We start from the raw sequence: 21,825 nt of genomic DNA, 5'->3' as shown, positions 1-21,825 counted from the left end.
GACTTCAACCCAAGTCTCCTGCATACTAGGCAGATTTGCTAACCATCACGTCACCTTAGCGATACAGCTAACACAGCAGCGTCCAGTGCCCTCCGTAGCACAAACTTCAATTCATTTCTTCAGCTTCTGTCATTATCGAAGATAAAATTGAGACTCTTATGTCTCAAGGAAAAATGTAATTCTGTGACATCCATAGATCATTTATGCCTGAGGCACAGACAGGGTTTTCCCATTACATACAAAGCTGGGGTGCTATTCCAGTGCCAGAGAGCTTCGGTAGTACTGACGATTTAAGAAGGGGGGAAAAGAGCCAAAGGCGTGAATTGATGTTTGTTAGGGAGGACATTGGACTAGTATAGTCTATGCAGCTTTTGTTACACATACTGCTATGGTAATGTAAGTCCCAGCAGTAGCACAAATTTATTTCTCCATCTTCTGTTATTATCATAATAAATAAATAAATAAATATGCACAGCAATAACAAGGTATACGAAAATCATAAAACATTGATTACATTGAAGCGTTTGCTTAGTCTCCTGGTATGGGAACAGTTTATAACAATTCTCTCTCTCACTTAGACAGTGGTTTATTGAAAGACCGAGTCTGGCAGTTATTTTACCCCCGTCCTCTGCTGCAGGTTCTCATACGTGACTGATGCAAGTGTGCGCTACCTGGCCCTGGTGAACACACTGCGCCACCTGGACCTCGCGGGCTGCGGAGTGACACGCCGTGGTCTTGAGGCGTTTGCTGCTCTCCGCCCTGACGTCGAAGTCGTGGGACTGCAACGGTAGTCACACTTCATTTCTTTTGTGTGTGTGTGTGTGTGTGTGTGTGTGAGAGAGAGAGAGAGAGAGAGAGAGAGAGAGAGAGATTGTGTGTGATTTTAGTTAATGTTAGTTATTGTCGCTACACAGCAGTTGAAGCGTTTATGGCTGATATCATCCAAACTTCTGGTTGTGTCATAACTGAAGAGTGGAAAACAGTTTGAATGTCAAACAGAAATAAAAATAGTGTGCAAAGTTTGTCAGTTTCGATTGTGATGTTCGGAATCCTGTTTTGGAGCAAGCTTTCCTCAGCACACTGCTGTAGATGTATTATTCTCATAAGGCATCCGTATCTGTTTCCAGAGTATAATTGTGGAGTTGTTATGTATCATCTTAAACTGTGTTTTACGCAATAAGGATTGCTGCGTTAATAGTGTAAATATGGTGTTTTAATGTGAATTGATCTGACAGGGTAAAACATGAGGCTGAATCAGGAACTAATGACTGTTTACGTTTCATAAATCCCATAAAATATTTCATTAACAAAAATGTTGCATACAGACACTTGCTTTTCTCTCTTTACGTAATCGTTTGCATTACTTAAGAACTTGTCATACATCTATGAGCTAGAAATTCGCCCATCACAGTTAGTTACCAGCAGTCTGTTTATCCAGGTGCTTACTGCATTCCTTACCTCAGCATCACTTCATGAATATTTTACATCCGGGGGACTCTGAGCTCTGTGGAATTCGCTTGTAGCGATGCCTGGACTGTGGTGTGCTCTATTCGGGGATCCTCTGGATCGGCACTGTGTGTGTGTGTGTGTGTGTGTGTGTGTGTGTGTGTGTGTGTGTGTGTGTGTGTGTGTGTGTCCACTGTCCAACATTTCACACATTTTCCAAATGTTTCTTTTGTTCATTACTATTGAAAGTTCAGTGTGTATAATGGTTTTTGTTTTGGTTTCACTGACTGATATAACATCTTAATGGTAATTTATATTGCATCTTAGTGGCAGCTGACCAACATTTGAATGTTCTATCTGAGTAAAATACTTCCAAACTTGAATGGAAACTAGATCCGGTATAGAAACTGAACTTGTAATACTATATGTTTAGCAGCTGAGCACAACAGAACATTCACTCCCAACCACAGAGAAAGTACCGTATTTACTCAAATCTAAGCCGCACATTTTTCCGGTTTTTGTAATCCAAAAAACTGCCTGTGGCTTAGAATAGAGTGCAAAGTAAGCGGAAGTTCTGAAAAAGGTTGGTAGGTGCCGCCACAACTAACTTCTGCCGTCGAATATATGTAGCGCTACACAGGCGTGCTTTGCAGGCACAAAGATAAATACTGGCACCAAAACCTCTGCGCCAGCAAATAAATTAAAAGAAAAGATAGAAGAATGTAAACATTATGCCGTGTATTCTTTCGTGTTTGCTGCTATCTCATTTAAATCCTGTCTGCCTAATAAACTATGAAACTAGAGTGAGACAACAGCAAATACGGAAGAATATAAATATCATGTCATGTTTGTATTCGTATTATTCTTATGCTGAATAGTGATAGTGTCAGAAATGAAGCACGTCAACTGACTAGATTTTTAAATCTAAGATGACTAATTTCTGTGCGGTATGTAATGTACTAAGGAGGCATCTGCAAAGAGTTTCAAACGGAGAAAAATTTTCCCTAAACTCGCATTCAGAACGTCTTCTATCATACGCAGTATATTATTTGGTTCTTGTTATCATTATCAAAGAAAGCAGCAGTGTAAGTAACTACAAATAGCAGTCTCTTGCCATTGTTTCGCTTATGAGACAATTCCTCTCTTTTTTTTATTGTAAGCGGTGGTAGTGCGCACAAAAGTGAGCCATGCCGCGAGTGGCTACAGGTCGTAAACACTCATTATCAGAATGCGACAAACAATGCATGACGCAGTACAATAATGCATTTTCAGCTTAGTGACGTAAACACCTATAACAAAGAACGGCACTTATCAGATCAAAGCACAATAAGCAATCGATTCAAACCAGACGAAGCGCATGAAAAAGAAAGGATACCCTTTAAATACGGACAGAGCGCCTGACACATAGCAATGGCTACTTGGTATATCTTAACTGTTAAGCTTACAACTCGAACCAAACTACTGTAGTTGTATCTTCATCCATTCGACCTGAATTGTCTCTCGCGTTACAATGTACCAACTTTGTTTCGATTTGGAGGCGTGGTCTAAAACTTTTCTCTCCCCTTGAATTTCGAGTCTCAAATTCCAGATGCGGCTTAGATTCAGGAAAATTTTTTTTTTCCTCGATTTCGAGTCTCATTTTTCAGGTGCGGCTTAGATTCGAGTAAATACGGTAGTTAATTAAGACCCGTCAGAAGTGATTAGGGATGTGTCGTGAACTTCAATTGAATTATTCCACCATTCTTTAACAAGGAGGGTGGGGGGGGGGGTAGGTATTAGAAACTGGGTTACGTTCTTGACTCTCTCCTCTTTCTTCTTCATTTGTTCTGTACCTGTACTGACACCAGAGTGGAATGAAAACGTCATTTACCACTACCAGTAATCTCACTAGTTGAACATTCTTCACTGGAAAAGTAGGCTGAAAAAATAGCAGTTGCATGCATTTTTCTTTTTTCCTCCTTCCCCCTCTCTACGTCTCTCCTTTTCCCCTAACTATCCCTCCCCCTCTCCGCCCCAGCCTCCTCCTTACCTCCATCCAGTCGCCACTCCCATCATGCACTGGTGCTGCTGCTTACAGTGTGGTTTCACTTTTTGTACCTGGGATTCACAGTCATGTAGAACTTTATAAAAGACATCATTTTACGCCAGTGACTGTAACACTTTCTTTATTTCATGATTGCAATTTCGGCCTTAGGCCATTATCAAGTGCAGCTTTTTAGCTCGTTTTGCTGCCGTGGAGGTAGCTTTAATTTTCACGTTGATATATTTTGGAAAAACTTCATTACTCTTGCACTGTTAAAATTTATGTATAAACTTTACGTAAAGTTTGTTAAACTTTATGTATATATCCTTTCGTCCAGGAGTGCTAGTCTTGCAAGTGTTACACATGAGCTTCTGTGAGGTTTGGAAAGTAGGAGATGATGTACTGGTGAAAGTGAAGCTCGGTCAGAAGAGCACTTGCCAACAAAAGGCGAAGATGCCAAGTTCAAAGCTCGCTCAAGAACTCGGTATTACGCTGCCAGGAAGATTGCATAAAATGTTGATTTCTGCCCCGTATAATGTTAATTTCTGACCACCTGTTCCTGATCTCAAAATACTCAGTTTAGGATTCTCTACTGTCTATGTAATTTTGACCTAAATGCAGAATGAGATTTTCACTCTGCAGCGGAGTGTGCGCTGATATGAAACTTCCTGGCAGATTAAAACTGTGTGCCCGACCGAGACTCGAACTCGGGACCTTTGCCTTTTGTGGGCAAGTGCTCTACCATCTGAGCTACCGAAGCACGACTCACGCCTGGTACTCACAGCTTTACTTCTGCCAGTATCTCGTCTCCTACCTTCCAAACTTTACAGAAGCTCTCCTGCGAAACTTGCAGAACTAGCACTCTTGAAAGAAAGGATATCCTTTCAGGAGTGCTAGTTCTGCAAGGTTCGCAGGAGAGCTTCTGTAAAGTTTGGAAGGTAGGAGACGAGATACTGGCAGAAGTAAAGCTGTGAGTACCGGGTGTGAGCCGTGCTTCGGTAGCTCAGATGGTAGAGCACTTGCCCACGAAAGGCAAAGGTCCCGAGTTAGAGTATCGGTCGGGCACACAGTTTTAATCTGCCAGGAAGTTTCTTGACCTAAATGGTTTGGGATAGTATGTGTAAAATATTGACAGGTAACTAAAGGTCACTTTTGGCTGTGATAATTAGTACAACTGTGTACCGATTAAAAGTACAAACTGTGATACCTTGGGTTCACTCTGTTGTCTTGTCAGTCGTTACACTCCCTCTTATTTATCTTCAACTCTTACACCAGTATCTGAATGTCACAGAAAAAAATACTCATTGTCAACAAAGTAACATCCTCTCTATACCACTACATAACACAGCCACCTGTTTCACAAACCCAACATCGGAACACTCTTCCTCAAAATATCAGGGAAATTAAATTGTTTCCAAACTTCAAAAGGCACCTCATGGTCTAACTTTTATCACAGTAGAAATCTCTTCCACACACTAGGCTGCAGCTGACTCTTGTCAGTAGCTTCTTCCCCTCCCCTTCGTATACAGAGCCCTCTATTGAAAGTCAGTGCACTCTTAACAGCTGCTGTCTCTGTTATTTCAATCATCTCCATTATTAATTAATCTTCCCAATCTGATTAGTAATGCAGCTTCAGATGTGCTAAACTAATCAGTATTATTCTTATTTTTAATGTTCTTTATTGTTGTTATTATTTCATTCCTTTCTCAGACGTTATGTCTGGTTAAAAATGGAAAGTGACGTGGACCTTGGTCAAGCGTGACTTCCTTTTAACTGGACGCTATATGTTACATTGCATTTAGGAACTTTGGGTAATTGAACATGTATCAATAATTACAGATTTCTGTAGTTGTATATATAAGTTTGGATGTAGCTGTATTGCGTTGATGTACTGGTGGATATTGTGTGGTATGACTCCTGTAGTTGATAGTATAATCGGTATAATGTCAACTTTATCCTGATGCCACATGTCCTTGACTTCCTCAGCCAGTTGGATGTATTTTTCAATTTTTTCTCCTGTCTTCTGTATACAGGGTGTTACAAAAAGGTATGTCCAAACTTTCAGGAAACATTCCTCACACACAAAGAAAGAAAATATGTTATGTGGACATGTGTCCGGAAACGCTTACTTTCCATGTTAGAACTCATTTTATTACTTCTCTTCAAATCACATTAATCATGGAATGGAAACACACAGCAACAGAACGTACCAGCGTGACTTCAAACACTTTGTTACAGGAAATGTTCAAAATGTCCTCCGTTAGCGAGGATACATGCATCCACCCTCCCTCGCATGGAATCCCGGATGCGCTGATGCAGCCCTGGAGAATGGCGTATTGTATCACAGCCGTCCACAATAGGAGCATGAAGAGTTTCTATGTTTGGTACCGGGGTTGCGTAGACAAGAGCTTTCAAATGCCACCATAAATGAGTCAAGAGGGTTGAGGTCAGGAGAGCGTGGAGGCCATGGAATTGGTCCACCTCTACCAATCCATCGGCCACCGAATCTGTTGTCGAGAAGCGTACGAATACTTCGACTGCAATGTGCAGGAGCTCCATCGGGCATGAACCACATGTTGTGTCGTACTTGTAAAGGCACATGTTCTAGCAGCACAGGTAGAGTATCCCTTACGAAATCATGATAACGTGCTCCATTGAGCGTAGGTGGAAGAACATGGGGCCCAATCGAGACATCACCAACAATGCCTGCCCAAACGTTCACAGAAAATCTGTGTCGATGACGTGATTGCACAATTGCGTGCAGATTCTCGTCAGCCTACACATGTTGATTGTGAAAATTTACAATTTGATCACGTTGGAATGAAGTCTCATCCGTAAAGAGAACATTTGCACTGAAATGAGGATTGACACATTGTCGGGTGAACCATTCGCAGAAGTGTACCCGTGGAGGCCAATCAGCTGCTGATAGTGCCTGCACATGCTGTACACGGTACGGAAACAACTGGTTCTCCCGTAGCACTCTCCATACAGTGACGTGGTCAACATTACCTTGTACAGCAGCAACTTCTCTGACGCTGACATTAGGGTTATCGTCAACTGCACGAAGAATTGCCTCGTCCATTGCAGGTGTCCTCGTCGTTCTAGGTCTTCCCCAGTCGCGAGTCATAGGCTGGAATGTTTCGTGCTCCCTAAGATGCCGATCAGTTGCTTCGAACGTCTTCCTGTCGTTACACCTTCGTTCTGGAAATCTGTCTCGATACAAAAGTACCGCGCCATGGCTATTGCCCCGTGCTAATCCATACATCAAATGGGCATCTGCCAACTCCGCATTTGTAAACATTGCACTGACTGCAAAACCACGTTCGTGCTGAACACTAACCTGTTGATGCTACGTACTGCTGTGCTTGATTCTAGTACTGTAGAGCAATGAGTCGCATGTCAACACAAGCACCGAAGTCAACATTACCTTCCTTCAATTGGGCCAACTGGCGGTGAATCGAGGAAGTACAGTACGTACTGATGAAACTGAAATGAGCTCTGACATGGAAATTAAGCGTTTCCAGACACATGTCCACATAACATCTTTTCTTTATTTGTGTGTGAGGAATGTTTACTGAAAGTTTGGCCATACGTTTTTGTAACACCCTGCATTTGTTGTATTGGGTATGGATATTTCGATTAGTTGTGTTAATTTCTTCTTCTTATTGGTGAGTATGATGTCAGGTTTGTTATGTGTTGTTGTTTTATCTGTTATAATGGTTCTGTTCCAGTATAATTTGTATTCATCGTTCTCCAGTACATTTTGTGGTGCATACTTGTATGTGGGAACGTGTTGTTTTATTAGTTTATGTTGTATGGCAAGTTGTTGATGTATTATTTTTGCTACATTGTCATGTGTTCTGGGGTATTCTGTATTTGCTAGTATTGTACATACGCTTGTGATGTGATCTACTGTTTCTATTTGTTGTTTGCAAAGTCTGCATTTATCTGTTGTGGTATTGGGATCTTTAATATTATTATTATTATTATTATTATTAATGACAATTCTGTACTATTGATTGTTAATGCTTGTGTTGGTGATTGTAATTATTCTCATAATAATTACTTAGGTTTACATAAATGAACCAGAGGTCTATTTAGAAATTGAGTTTTGTAATATGTTTTGGAATGTGCTGTTCCTAGTCTGATGCGCAAGAGAATGTTAAGGCCCGAATGCAGCCATACTAAGTAAACAAAAAAAATGTTCAAATGTGTGTGAAATCTCATGGGACTTAACTGCTAAGGTCATCAGTCCCTAAGCTTACACACTACTTAACCTCACACTACTTAACCTAAATTATCCTAAGGACAGACACACACCCCCATGCCCTAGGGAGGACTCGAACCTCCGCCGGGACCACTAAGTAAACAAAAGTGATACATTCATTTCCTGGTAATATACATCTGAACTGGGAAAGGTCTCTGCCAGTGTGGATATATTGTCCACAGAAAATAGTATGTGAAGTGTTCTGAGATTTTAATGCATCTCGGAGAGATCAGAAACAAAATGAAATTATCAATATGCCTGGTTTGGTTTACAGGAAGAGAACAGAATGGGAGGAGTACAGGGACCGGATCGAAGGGTCCCTGGCGGACAAGGCGGCGAGGGACGCGGCGATACCCGAGAATGCGAGGAGTGCCGGCCACTCGAAGACGTCACAGAGGACGGGCTGAGAATCGGCGCAGGAGCAGCAGGAGGAGGAAGGGCGGTGAGTAGTGTGGCCTAGGCATCGGGACCCGTACAGGGTTGCGGAATGGGAAACACACTCCGGTAAGGACGTGGCTTAGAAATATCGTACGTGTGCTGTGTGCCAGTTCAAACTGCCGTGCCGTGTGGGGACTGTGTACTGAGTGAGGCAGTCCTAACCTGTAACAGCTATATTGGTATTGCTGAAGGATTGGTCTGTGAAGTGGGGATGATGTGATTGTCTGTTTTTTTTTAACTTTTTACAATTTGCTTAAATAATGTTAAGAGGGCAGCAGACCAAACAGCTGCTATTGTTGCTTTCACCTGTAAAACCACCAATTTTCATTAATGTCTTGTAAAGTACTGTTTGTGGAAGTTATCGCTTTACCTCATTTCTTCTTGATAACAGCAGCTCCAGAGTCTTTTTCTGTGGCCTTCCTCTTACTGGATAAATAAATTTCTTCTGACTGCGTCGTATCAATAAGGCATATTATCTCTGTGATATAAAATTTTTGTAGAGGGGATTGTAATGGACTTTGGATTTTCCTCCTCCTGAATAAAACCCCACTCAAGGCTTGTAATAAATGCTGTATTAAGATAAAAGTTTACACTTTTTTTGCTCGACACAAAAGACAGACTGCCTCCATGAAACATCGTACTGTGGAGATGTCCAAAACAAGAGAAGAGATTAATAAAAGAAAACTGTTAAGAAATGAACAGTAGGAAATTTGGAATTACTGAGATAACGTAGATTCAGTGCCACATGTAGTATAATCTTCCTATAAATCATGAGAAAGAGAGAGACAATCAATTTAACAAATTTCCGGTCTTTCAGGTATCTCAGTTTCGGTACAGTACAACTGCCCCCTTACTGTATACTGCCACTGTCCAGACTTTACTAGAAGACAGTATACAGTTCTGGTGCAATTTTCTGGTTGTTTAGGGTTTGTTTGTTTGCTGCTCAGAGTAGACATTACGTTACAATTTCTGTACTAGGTCCTTGACCTGTAGGGGGCAATGCTCTTCATTGTTTGGCCAGACTTAATAATTTTTTATGTTTTAACTTTTTTAGTTTTCCTTCACATGTCAACTCTTTTCTTCCTATTGATTTTACAAAATTCTTTTATACAATAATATTATTTGCAGTACGTAATATAATTTTTCTGATATCTATGCCCTCCTTAGTTCAGTTGATAGTTTCTTACATATTGTTCCTGCAGTGGGTGTATTGAGTGTTTAAATCCATTCTCCACTTTGCATTGTTAACACACAACCGTCACAGAGTACTTTAGCCAGACAGTATGTCTGCACAGCATAGTGACCTTGTGTATTGTTCAACTAAATGAAAAATAGTCTTTCAAGAGGAGCAGAACTTAGTAAACAAGTTTTATCTTTAAGGGTAATCTTTTTTATTTGTTTTTTACATTTGGATATCTGTTAAAGGTAACTAAACTATTGTCATTATCTTTTAAATACTGCATTATTTCTAGATGTATTATAGTATTGGCAGTATTACTCACTACAGAAGAATCAGAGTAATTTTATTATATATATGTCTGCTTGTGCCTGTATATGTGTGGATGGATATGTGTGGATGGATGTATGTATGTATGTGTGTGTGTGTGTGTGTGTGTGTGTGTGTGTGTGTGTGTGTGTGTGAGGGCGTGCGCGAGTGTATACCTGTCCCTTTTTTCCCCTAAGGTCAGTTTTTCCGGTCCTGGGATTGGAATGACTCCTTACCCTCTCCCTTAAAACCCACATCCTTTAGTCTTTCCCTCTTTCCTGACGAAGCAACCGTGGGTTGCGAAAGCCTGAAGTTTGTGTGTATGTTTTTATTGTGTCTATCTACCAGCACTTTCTCGTTTGGTAAGTTGCATCTTTTTTAATATATTTTTTCTGTGTGGAATGAATCTTTGGGAAACATTCCTCGTGGGAAAAAATATCTAAAAACAAAGATGATGTGACTTACCAAACGAATGCGCTGGCAGGTTGATAGACACACAAACGGTGTATATGCGGATAAATTGTGTGTGTGTGTGTGTGTGTGTGTGTGTGTGTGTGTGTGTGCGCGCGCGCGCGTGTGTGCGTGTGCGCGCGCGCGCGCGCGTGTGTGCGTGTGCGCGCGCGCGCGCGCGTGTGTGCGTGTGCGCGCGCGCGCGCGCGTGTGTGCGTGTGCGCGCGCGCGCGCGCGTGTGTGCGTGTGCGCGCGCGCGCGCGCGCGCGTGTGTGCGTGTGCGCGCGCGCGCGCGCGCGCGTGTGTGCGTGTGCGCGCGCGCGCGCGCGCTCGTGTGTGCGTGTGCGCGCGCGCGCGCGCGCGCGCGTGTGTGCGTGTGCGCGCGCGCGCGCGCGCGCGCGTGTGTGCGTGTGCGCGCGCGCGCGCGCGCGCGCGTGTGTGCGTGTGCGCGCGCGCGCGCGCGCGCGCGTGTGTGCGTGTGCGCGCGCGCGCGCGTGTGTGCGTGTGCGCGCGCGCGCGCGTGTATACCTGTCCTTTTTTCCCCCCTAAGGTAAGTCTTTCCGCTCCCGGGATTGGAATGACTCCGTACCCTCTCCCTTAAAACCCACATCCTTTAGTCTTTCCGTCTCCTTCCCTCTTTCCTGATGAAGCAACCGTGGGTTGCGAAAGCTTGAAATTTGTGTGTGTGTTTGTGTTTGTTATTGTCTCTATCAACATACCAACGCTTTCGTTTGGTTAGTTACAGCATCTTTGTTTTTAGATATACTTTTCCCACGTGGAATGTTTCCCTCTAATATATATATTTTCAGAGTGTTGCAAGCTCTTCCCTTGTTCTCGTTCCCCTGTATTTCTGGGGGACGGGGCGGGCAACACCAGTTCTTTAACGTATTCTCGGCTAGCTTTCGATACCCATTTTGATTTGAGAAAAAGGATAAGGTGTGGATGCCAATATGCCATCCCTTGCTTTTGGTTCCTCTAATTTGTAGATTCTTTCAAAACGCCTATTAACCCTTTCACGGCTACAAGGGCTGAGTGTCCTGGCTGCCCGGCTGACTGTTGGGAGGAAACACAGTGTGCGCTTGGCCGGCGGGCGGTGGACTGAACCCTGTAGTCGCTGTAGGCTACGGCCACTGCAGGCTTCCCTCACATTCCGGTGCGCACAGAACGACTGTTCAGTGATATTCTTCCTAAAAACAGTATAACCTGTATGGTCACAGTGGTTATAGTTTCTGATAACCACGAAAGAGAGCTTCAAAACTAACCAACACTTTCAGTTAGCTTACTTATTGTGGGCTGATAAACAGTTTGTTTAGAAAAATGATGGGAACTTTTTTTATTAGTAATTCCTGTAACTTGGGACTTAGACTGTCAATATGTCTCCAACATATTAAAATATCATTGACATCAAAAGAATGTGTTTGAAGATACATGGTTTTAAAGTGAGTTGCGCATAGCAAAAACGCCGAAATCTCTGACAATTCTTGCTACTATCTTAAATAAAAAATAATTACAGAAATTTAAAGCCACATTGTCTCATGTATCCAGACTTGGCGATAAACAAAGAATATATCTGGATAACACATTTTGAGATAGGCCCATGGCTTCATTTGTAATTAAAGTCTAGAGTCGATTCTCCACAGTAAGAAATCGGGTAGTAAACGTCTACTTTCTTCTTGCTCGCTGTTTTCTTTTTTAGCTTGCACGTTCAGTACGGTTTACTTTAGTGGTTTCCCATTCTCATTTTTGACGCTGGCTTTGGACTGCCACTGGCTGTGTTAAAAACCATTTTTTTTATTTAATTTTTTATTTTTATATTTTATTTTCCTTTACTTGAAATGTACACAGTTATTAAAACATCCTAAAATTTCTTTAGTGTGTGATATTTTTCGAAACATGTCACCATGCAGAGAGCCACATCACACTTTTTACATCTTATGAATGAGCAGTACATACTAAAGTGTCTCTGGGGAATCCCTTTTTCTCCATTACTACGAGGAACCTTGGATGATATCCCTCTTTGTTCTGCAGTTGGAAAGGGCTCTCTCCTTTGGTTGTCTGTGGGATCGAACTTTTACACGTCTGACTATGAAATTTATCAAGCAACTGACAGATTATTTTCAAGTGGTATTTCCCTAGTGGTACCTTCTGTTGCTTTTGTATTACAAAAATAGTTTTTGCATTAAGCACACACAAGTCAGTCAAATGAAAGAACACTTTCTTGTACCACTTCATTGTCTTTCGGATTCACTTTTCAGAAGATAACAGCATATCTGTCTTATCAACTGCACCCATTGGCTTATTATAGCTGACAACACAGGTAGGTTTCAATTTGTTTTGGCCCGTTTTATGTTCTTTTTTCTTTGACTCCACAAACTCTTGTCCATTTACGGTTAAAAGCATCCAGACTTCTTTCTTGGCCATCCATTTTAGTGCCATTAACGTTCTACAGGATTTGATCTGTATTTCTACATTTTTCAGGTTGTCTGCCAACGGTGGTAAATGTCTCATGTTTTTGAGTGCTGTTACGCCGGTGTTCATACATTTATCATAGAGCCACAGGAATAATTCAGAGCTTGAATACCATTTGTCTAAATAAATGGTACGACCTTTGTTGAGGTATGGCAATAACAACCTCACAACAACATCGCCTGATTTTTCCCAAATCAGCATTTCCGGATTCTATTTCTGTGGTGGCACCAGTGTAGGCAGTATAATCCAAAATATAATTGGTTTGTACGTCACAAAGGATGAAAATTTCACTGCCAAAACGGCTATGTTTATTTGGTATGTACTGCTTACATTGGAGCCTTTCCATGAAAAGTAACAGACTTTCGTCAGTCACTAGGTTTTCAAAGGATACTACTACCTCGTGGAATTTATTTTTTTCTGTGATCTATGATGAGATGTATTTTTAGAAGAAGATCTTGAGATGCAGTGGAATTATCACTGAAGTGCAATAAATGCAGGATCAATTTGTACCGGTTCCTGGGTCTTATGTTAGAAAATATTGGTGTTTGAAGCAAAGAATCTGTCGACCAATATTCATTCACTAACTTTTTACTTCTAGGCATAAGCAGAGAACACACTAGAAACAATAAAATTCTGCTGGCTCTATATGCTTCCAGTGAGTTAACCTCCTGGATACTGTCATTTCTTTTTCATTAATAAATTTATAATAATTATTGATCTGTGTACAGATGGCATAAACAAATTCCCTGGACATGAAGTAATAAGAAAAATCTAAATGACTTGCTGACTCTTCGAAATCTGCTTTTAACCTGCTAAATATGTTCACAAAATGGTGTTGTTTCATCACTGGATGATTCTCTGTCCAGTCATACTTTCTTCTTCCTGATGAAGTTTCACTTACTTCATCTTCTTTTCTGTCTTCAGAGGAAGAATCTTCTGTTTGTGACATCGAGGATTCAGCAATACGCTCAGATGCATCCAACACTTCGTCAGGAGAAATCCAAGAAGTAGCTCTACAATCTTCGTCGCTGCTATTCATAAGAATATCCACGATTTCCTTGTCTGATGTATTGTGTCCCAATGTGGCAAAGCCTACACACGCAAACTCTGTCGTCTCACCAGAAGCCAAAAGAAGACTGGCCGAATGTACGACTTGTAAGCAGAAAGGGCCAGGGGAGGTGAAAACTAAAGCCCTTTCCTACTTTACAAAGAAGACAAGATAATGACTCTGTTGTCAGAAATGTGGACAACAGCGAGTAGCCAATCTGTTGTGTACATTTACGTGCTCCCGAGCTTGGGCATATATGAATGCCATTAGCCATCTTGACTTTCCCCCTGCCGGGCATACATGAATGCCCGTAGCCGTCTGGACTTTCACCTGCCGGGCATACATCTACGCCCATAGCCATTTCGCCTTTTTACCTGCCAGGCATCAATGTATGCCCATAGCTGCGAAACGGTTTAGCTTTCTTTCAATAACTTCTACCAGCACACCACAGTTCGTAGGTCTATCCATTTGCAAGCTGCTTAGCACACATTGCATTCTTATTACTTCTGGCAGAAGGCATCTATAGTATGTGCTGGTACCTTTGTCACCTTCTGCACTTTCTTTTGATATGGCATTGCAAGTTGTATGTAATTTGATTTTACATTAAGGGTTAATTTCCTAACTTAGTACACTTGTTAAATGACCCGTAGGCAACTACAGCCAGTCACTGTTTACAGACTGTTCCGAAATACCATTAAGTGACAATCATTATTACTGTCAATACCTTATGGGGCTTGCCAGGTAGGCAGACCTCGTAATAGGGTCATAGAGTTACACATTTCTGACCAACACTTTCTATTTGTATCTCTAATATTATTCTACATATTTATATAGTTTTGTAACTGCAGTTGTGTTATGAGTTATTTTGCCTTAGTGTGTCCCTGATTCATCTTGTTTCTGTATCACTATATAATGTTTCATTTTTTCTATCATCGTACTGTCACTTAGTGTCATGGTTATGTTTGGTGCAGGTCTATATAGTGTCACTTCTGTGTATTCTTTTTGTAACATTCTTGATATAGTGTCTGTTGTTCTGTTCCGGTCGTCTCCCCATTGGTCTGGATTCCTGATGGAATTGTATATGTTGTGTTTCATTCTTTTGTCTTCTACCCTGTGTATGGGAGTCTGGGACTGTTGTTGTTATGTAATAAGTAAGTTCAATTTTTTAGTTTGGCAAATTGGTGGATGAGCCTCTCATATTGCAAGGAAATTGCCACAATCCAAAGAGGAGGTATTTGTACATTAAAGACAATTTGGACATTTGTGACATTATTTGTGCACATGTTAATGAGTTGGCAAAAAAATAAATGTTCTGTAACATCAACAGAGTTTTATTACAAGGGCTGCAGTGCGCACAAAAATTGGCAGTAAAATCGTTGGTCACTCTAGAAACAGATGGGGGGAAATACAGCACAAAGTTGTCGACCTTTTTGACAGATGGTCATCTGAAAGGAAATGTAGAATACTTAAAAAAAATATTGTCAACTCTGTGGAAACTACTTCCTGTTATAAAACAGAAGATTCATTTTCTGTGAGACTCGCATTCGGGAGGATGACGGTTCGATCCTGTCTCCAGCCATCCTGATTTAGGTTTTCCGTGATTTCCCTAAATCTTTTCAGGCAAATGCCGGGATGGTTCCTTTGAAAGGGCACGGCCGATTTCCTTCCCAATCGTTCCCTAACCCGAGCTTGCGCTCCGTCTCTAATGACCTCGTTGTCGGCGGGACGTTAAACACTAACCACCACCATTTTCTGTGAGAAGAAGATGTTCTGCACAGGACACGGTGCACTTTCATTGGTAGAGAACTGGAAGTATACGAGCTTCCTGGCAGGGAGAACTGATGTAACTAACATGTGCAGATGCTTCACACACTTAAGGAAATTAAGAAACAAAGGCAGAAAGTTTTTCTTACATTGATGAAATGTGAATGGGTGTACAATATATGTGCAAACTGACATACAGGCATTGCAATATTTATTTGAAATGTACACCAATTATTAAATTAAATTAAACAATGTTGTGCCTGACAAAAATACACTCGCTGGTATAATGGTGGGTTCTTTAGTTTGCTATGGGAGGAGACGGAGTGGATACCGTAAGTTGTAAAATATTAGTTCACTTTATTACAACATAGATCAGAAGAATTACTTAACTTTGTACAATTCATTTCCACAGCGATGCCACGAGTATTTACAACTGTCTCTGAACATTACTGTATCGCTTGATACAGAGAAAAGAGAGTTTCTCCATCAGACTACACTTAACAATAACTTTCACTGATAGTTGTGAGTTCTACCTAAGACACTGAGTTTACAGTTTGAAGACAATGCTCTCGTCTTACTCAGTGATGGCAAATGGCGATGAGCTGCCCCATGCTCGGTGGTAAATAGATGAGCAGATGCAGCTTGCAGTGACTATCGTACCTTGTGGTTTCATTGCAAGGTAACAATCTTGCTTTGGCACCTCACTCTCTGAATGAGACACATTCCTCCCCTCCAAACCTCAACACCATTGCCATGTAAGGCTGTGGCTCCCAGCGGTGGAATGCGGGCAGACTGGATGCAGATGGGGAGACGGGGGGTGTAACTTTAACCAATGGCAGCTCTCTGACTGCACCCTGATATCCACTTTGTGAGTGACGGGGAACAACGGCTGAGAAACTGGTCACAGGGTGCACACCCGTGCCCTGAGACCAGTCGCCGTGGTTGGGCACACGGCAAGCGTATCTTCTGTGGTGGAGCAGTGATCGTCTGTGGGCGGCGTGTCCACACACGTCAGTTCATTGGCAGCGGTGCCAGGACATTGACATCTGTGGACACCACTGTGGACGGTGTGGGCTGCAATTGGCAGAAAGCCAGAGACAACTGCTTGCAGGGACCACAGTGGCATACCAGGGTTTCTGGGTAAAAACTCTGTGGCAGAATCTGTGCCGTACTTGGAAGCACACCATAGCTGGTTCTGGTGCAGCCCAGTGGAACCTTGTAAAATGTAAGAAGAAATTACAGTGGCTTTTGTAATAACACTGTGCTCACTGTTTCTCTCCAAAAAGTTTGTAAAATATTTCATCTTGTGGCTGAAACTTTCTCACCTTGCAGAACGAATTGTTTCCGTAGTGGCCACAGGAAATGTAACAGGGTGCAGTGACTACGACTGTGTAATACGAGAGTGGTTTGAAAAGTTCTCGGAACAAAATAAAAAAAAAAGTACTTACAGCACTGAAACTTTTTTAATTTTTCAATGTAGTCTCTTTCTAGATTAGTGCACTTGGTCCAATGATGTTTCAGTGCCTTGATCCCATCTCGAAAATGAGTTTCCTCCAGGCTTGCAAAAAAGTTGGCAACTCCAGCTATCAGTTCTTCGTTTGAAGTGAATCTTCATCCACCGAGAAAAATTTTCAGTTTTGGGAAGAGATGAAAGTCTGATGGAGCCATATCAGGTGAATAAGACAGTTGTGGTAACAATTCATACCTTAGTTCGTGTAATTTTTCCATGGCGGTGGCACATGTGTGTGGATGCGCATTGTCGTGATGGAAGATGACTTTCTTTCTTGCTAAACATGGCCTTTTTTTGAGTATCTATTGTTGCAATTTGTCCAAGTGGTTAGCATAGTATTCTCCAGTTATTATTTGTCCAGTGTGGAGATAATCTACAAACAGAATCCCCTTCGCATCCCAGTACACTGGTGCCATGACCTTTCCTGCCGAACAAATTCTTTGCTTTCTGCGGTGGCTGAGAATCAGCATGTTTCCACTGATTTTACTGTTGTTTTGTCTCTGAGGTATAGTAGTGCACCAAAGTTTCATCTGGGGTCACAAACTGGCGCAAAAAATCTTGTTCGTTTCTCCTAAAATGGGCCAAACATTGTTCCAATATGTCCATTATCGTGCGTTTTTGATCCAGCATCAAGAGTTGCGGCATCCATCTTGCAGATAATTTTTTCATTTCTAATTCTTCAGTTAAAATGTGATATAACCTTTCAGACGACATCGGGCTAGTGTGAACAATTTCTCGCACTTTCAATCGGCGATCCTCCGTGACCATTGTGTGCACTTTTGCCATGATTTCTGGAGTAGTGACACATCTTGGCTGAACACTGTGCGGAACATCACCTCAGCTCTCCTGACAAAATTTAAATTCATTTGTCCACTTGACAGCAGTTGAATATGAAGGAGTCCCCCAGTATTTCTGGAAATTGGCATGAATGTCTATTGGCTTTCATACCTTTCTTTACGAAGTACTTAATCACTGCTCGAATCTCGATCTTTTTCCGTCTTCGCAGATCACTATGTGGGAACAACAACACAGGCACATCACAACCACAGCTCTCTACCAAGAGCACTGATGTGGCATGTGTTTACAGACAACAGTCCAATGAATATCACGTGAAAAACTCATTGCGATAGCGCTGACCAACTTCTCAAACTCCCTCGTAATTCTACCAGTGACATCCCGCCACATGGCATGGAGGGACAAAAAAAGGCTTGCTCCTGTATATGTGGGAGGAACAGAGGTTCTCCATGTGTCATTTGAATGCTAGAATAAACTGTTCAGCTTCACTATTAGACTGGGGGTGTAAAGATGTAGTAGCCACATGGTGGATGGAATTGGCAACACAAAACTGAATTGACTACCATGAATGGTGGTCCACTGTCTGAGACAGTGATCTCAGGAAGACCTTCAAGACATAAATTAGAAGATAAAGTCAAAGTCCTACTTTCAGTAGTGGTAGATGTCCGGGGGACAACTAAAGGAAGTTTACTGTGTGCTTCTACCACCACCCACCATGGCAGAGACCCGCAAAATCAATATGGATGTGTTGCCACAGTTTGGATGGACCTGGCGACTCATAAAAGCATTGTGGCGGAGCTGATTGATGTTCCGCAAAAACCTTTTCTCAATCTGAGCATCCATGTCCTGCCAAATACAATGATTTCTGGTTAGTTGTTTCTTGCAAACTATGCCCCAATGACCTTGATGTGATAAGGACAAATCCACTCTCTCAGGGAGAGAGGAATCACAACACGTGCATCGTCATTCTCTTTATGCAACAGCTAAACACTTGACCATTCAGGTAGTGCGTGATGTTGCAAAAATAGTGATGTACTGCTGAGTGGAGAATTTCTATCAAAGTACGTGGCCACCCATGGTACATGTATTGCAAAATGCCGAAGAGCTGGGTCGGGAGCAGTTTCTGCGGCAAAACACCAAAAACCGAGAAAAAAATTTTGAAGATTTTCAAATTCTTGCAATTAGATTTAAAAATGATACAAAGCATTAGAGCCCAATTAAAGCTGATAGAGGCCTATGATCTCTAATGAAATAGAACTTCCAGCTGTCCAAATATTCGTGGGATATGGTAACACCAAAGGTCATGGCGAGCACCTCTTTCTCGAGCTGACTCTGTTTTAAATTGCACTGTGTTTTGTTAACAGTTTTTGAGGCAAAAGTAATAGGTCTATCAGAAAAACAAATTCTGTGCCAGAGCACAGCTCCAGTCCCATAATAATGCATCCACAGCTAACACAACAGGCTTAGCTGGTCAAAAAAATCAAATAAAGATGATTTAATAATGTGTCCTTTTAATTGCCGAAATGCATCCTGAAAGTCTTGGTACCTCACAAAAAGAACATTTTTCCAATGCTGCCGATTCGGTGGAGTAGCAAATTGTGCAGTGGTTTTAATGAATTTGATATAGTAGGTAAGCTTCCCAATGAGACCTTGGAGCTCCTTAATGCTACAGTGCACTTTGCACAAGCGTATCTTTTATTGCAGACAATTGCAAAGTAGCAGGATGAATTCCCTGTGCATTTATTATGTGTCCTACATAGTAACATTTTTTTGGAAGGAGTAGTACTTTTCCATATTGCACTTTAAACCATCCACAGAAAGAAATTGAAATAAGCAGTCTAAATTTGCCAAATGTTTAGCAGGCGTACAACCGATGGCTAGAGTATTGTGCAAATACGAGAGTAATCCCAAACGTAAGGTCTCCTATTTTTTTTTTATAAGTACATAGACCTGTTTATTCCTACAATGGTTTACATTAGTTTACAGCTTGAACATTTAGCTATTTTTCGACATAATCACCATTTCTGTCGATGCACTTTTGTAGACGCTGTGGTAGTTTTTGTATGCCCATGTCATACCAGCTCGCCGCCATGCTGTTCAGAAAGTTATGAACCTCTTCTTTCACCGCGTCATCAGAGCTGAATCACTTTCCGGCCAAATGTTCTTTTAACCTAGGGAACAGGTGATAGTCACTGGGTGCCAAGTCAGGACTATAGGCTGGGTGGGTGATTATGTTCCACCGAAACTGTTGCTGGAGGGCAACGGTTTGCCGAGCGATGTGTGGGCGAGCGTTGTCATGGAGAATGTGTACGCCCTTGCTCAACATTCCTCTTCTTTGGTTCTGAATTGCTGCCCGTTTGAGTTTTTTCAGAGTCTCACAGTAAATGTCAGCATTAGCGATTCAGCTCCAATGATGAGGTGAAAGAAGAGGTTCATAACTTTCTGAAGAGCATGGCGGCGAGCTGGTATGACATGGGCATACAAAAACTGCCACAGTGTCTACAAAAATGAATTGACGGAAATGGTGATTATGTTGAAAAATATCTAAATGCTCAAGTTGTAATCTGATATAAACCGTTGTAGAAATAAACAGGTCTATGTACTTACATAAAAAAAATAGGAGACCTTACTTTTGGGATTAACCTCATAATTTTTACAAGAAGGGGCTTTCGCTGTTAGTGGTTCCAGGCGCTGATGATAAATAGCAGGAGCTGAAATCCTTCTGAACGGTAATGGCTTAAAAATCATTAGCCCGTACTAAAAGTTGGTCAAACATTCAGAAACATTAGTGTGACACACTGAAACACTGATTTGTAACATCAAACAAGTCTAACCGAATATGTTTGCTCTGTTTCTAGAACTGAGTACATGAAACGATATTCATTTTGTAGTTCCAGGAGAAGTTGCTGGCAAACTGCACATGTCAAGCACTGGAATTTTGTGTGCATTATAGGCAGATACAACAGAAGTAGGCAGCTGTAGCTGTCCACTCTTAAGGGACAGAAAGCATGTCGTCCTGTCTATGTACTGCAACAGAAGAGTTCTGCGATGTGAAAGTGAAGCAATTGCCTGTCCTGGCTTTTATGACATTTCTGTTTCAGAATGCACTTGTCGCTAGCTATGCTGTGGCTGTGTGCTCACAAAGCATCTGCATTGCCTTGTAAACGAACTATTGGAATGTGACCTTGCTTTCCACATTAGAAATATTTTGCATCACGATAAGAACAAGCGTTCTGGTCATCATTTGAAAAGTACAGAGGATGAGACTTCCCCACTGTATTCGATAGTACATGTTGTGTACCGTGAAACTGAAAGTTTTTGCCACAGTGTTTACTGTTTGTCTGAGCACTATTTTTATTCACTTTAATACTAGGATTAACATTTGGGAGTTTGTCTTGCACACTTCGAACAACAGAAATGTAATGAGGCCTAAAATCAACCTCTGTTGAGCCTACAGTAGTTTAAGATTCCACAATAGACAGAACTGTTTTCAGATCAGGATTTGACAACTTGAGAATGACAGTGTGAATATGTGTCTGACACATTCTGCCTGATTGCATCATGTAACATGTATGGGGAACTGGAATTCAATAGCTGGAGAAGGAATAGAAGGGAAAGTAGTAGATGAATATGAAATGGGGGTAAGGAATGAAAGAGGAAGCCACTTGGTAGAATTTTGCACAGAGCATAACTTAATCACAGCTAACACTTGGTTCAGGAATCATGAAAGAAAGTTGTGTACATGGAAGAAGCCTGGAGACACTGGAAGGTTTCAGATAGATTATATAATGGTAAGACAGAGATTTAGGAACCAGGTTTTAAATTGTAAGACATTTCCAGGGGCAGATGTGGACTCTGACCACAATGTATTGGTCGTGAACTGTAGACGAAAACTGGAAACGGCAAAAAGGTGGGGATTTAAGGAGATGGGATCTTGATAAACTGAAAGAAGCAGAGGTTGTAGAGAGTTTGAGAGAGCATTAGGTAATGATTGTTGTCAAGAACAGTACTAGAAGAATGGGTAGCTTTGAGAGATGAAATAGTGAAGGTAGCAGAGGATCAAGTAGGTAAAAAGACAAGGGCTAGTAGAAATACTTGGCTAACAGAAGAGATATTGACTTTAATTGAT

General features: G+C 41.6%; 1 protein-coding gene across 6 annotated transcripts in view; it reads left to right on the top strand.

Moving 5' to 3' along the window:
* LOC126215025 (uncharacterized) overlaps positions 1-21,825 on the top strand; it is a 101,899-nt gene that overhangs the window by 73,011 nt on the left and 7,063 nt on the right. For all 6 annotated transcript variants that reach the window (XM_049941648.1, XM_049941649.1, XM_049941652.1 and 3 more), the window contains exons 8-9: positions 638-787; positions 8,011-8,178. In XM_049941648.1, coding sequence (XP_049797605.1) covers positions 638-787; positions 8,011-8,143 — 283 coding nt within the window. In that variant the 3' untranslated portion in view covers positions 8,144-8,178. The remainder of the gene's footprint in view (positions 1-637; positions 788-8,010; positions 8,179-21,825) is intronic.

This window comes from Schistocerca nitens, chromosome 12, assembly GCF_023898315.1.
Source record: "Schistocerca nitens isolate TAMUIC-IGC-003100 chromosome 12, iqSchNite1.1, whole genome shotgun sequence".
Taxonomy (NCBI): Eukaryota; Metazoa; Arthropoda; class Insecta; order Orthoptera; family Acrididae; genus Schistocerca; species Schistocerca nitens.
Note: the sequence above shows the minus strand (reverse complement) of the source record. Positions and strands in the feature narration are given on the sequence as shown.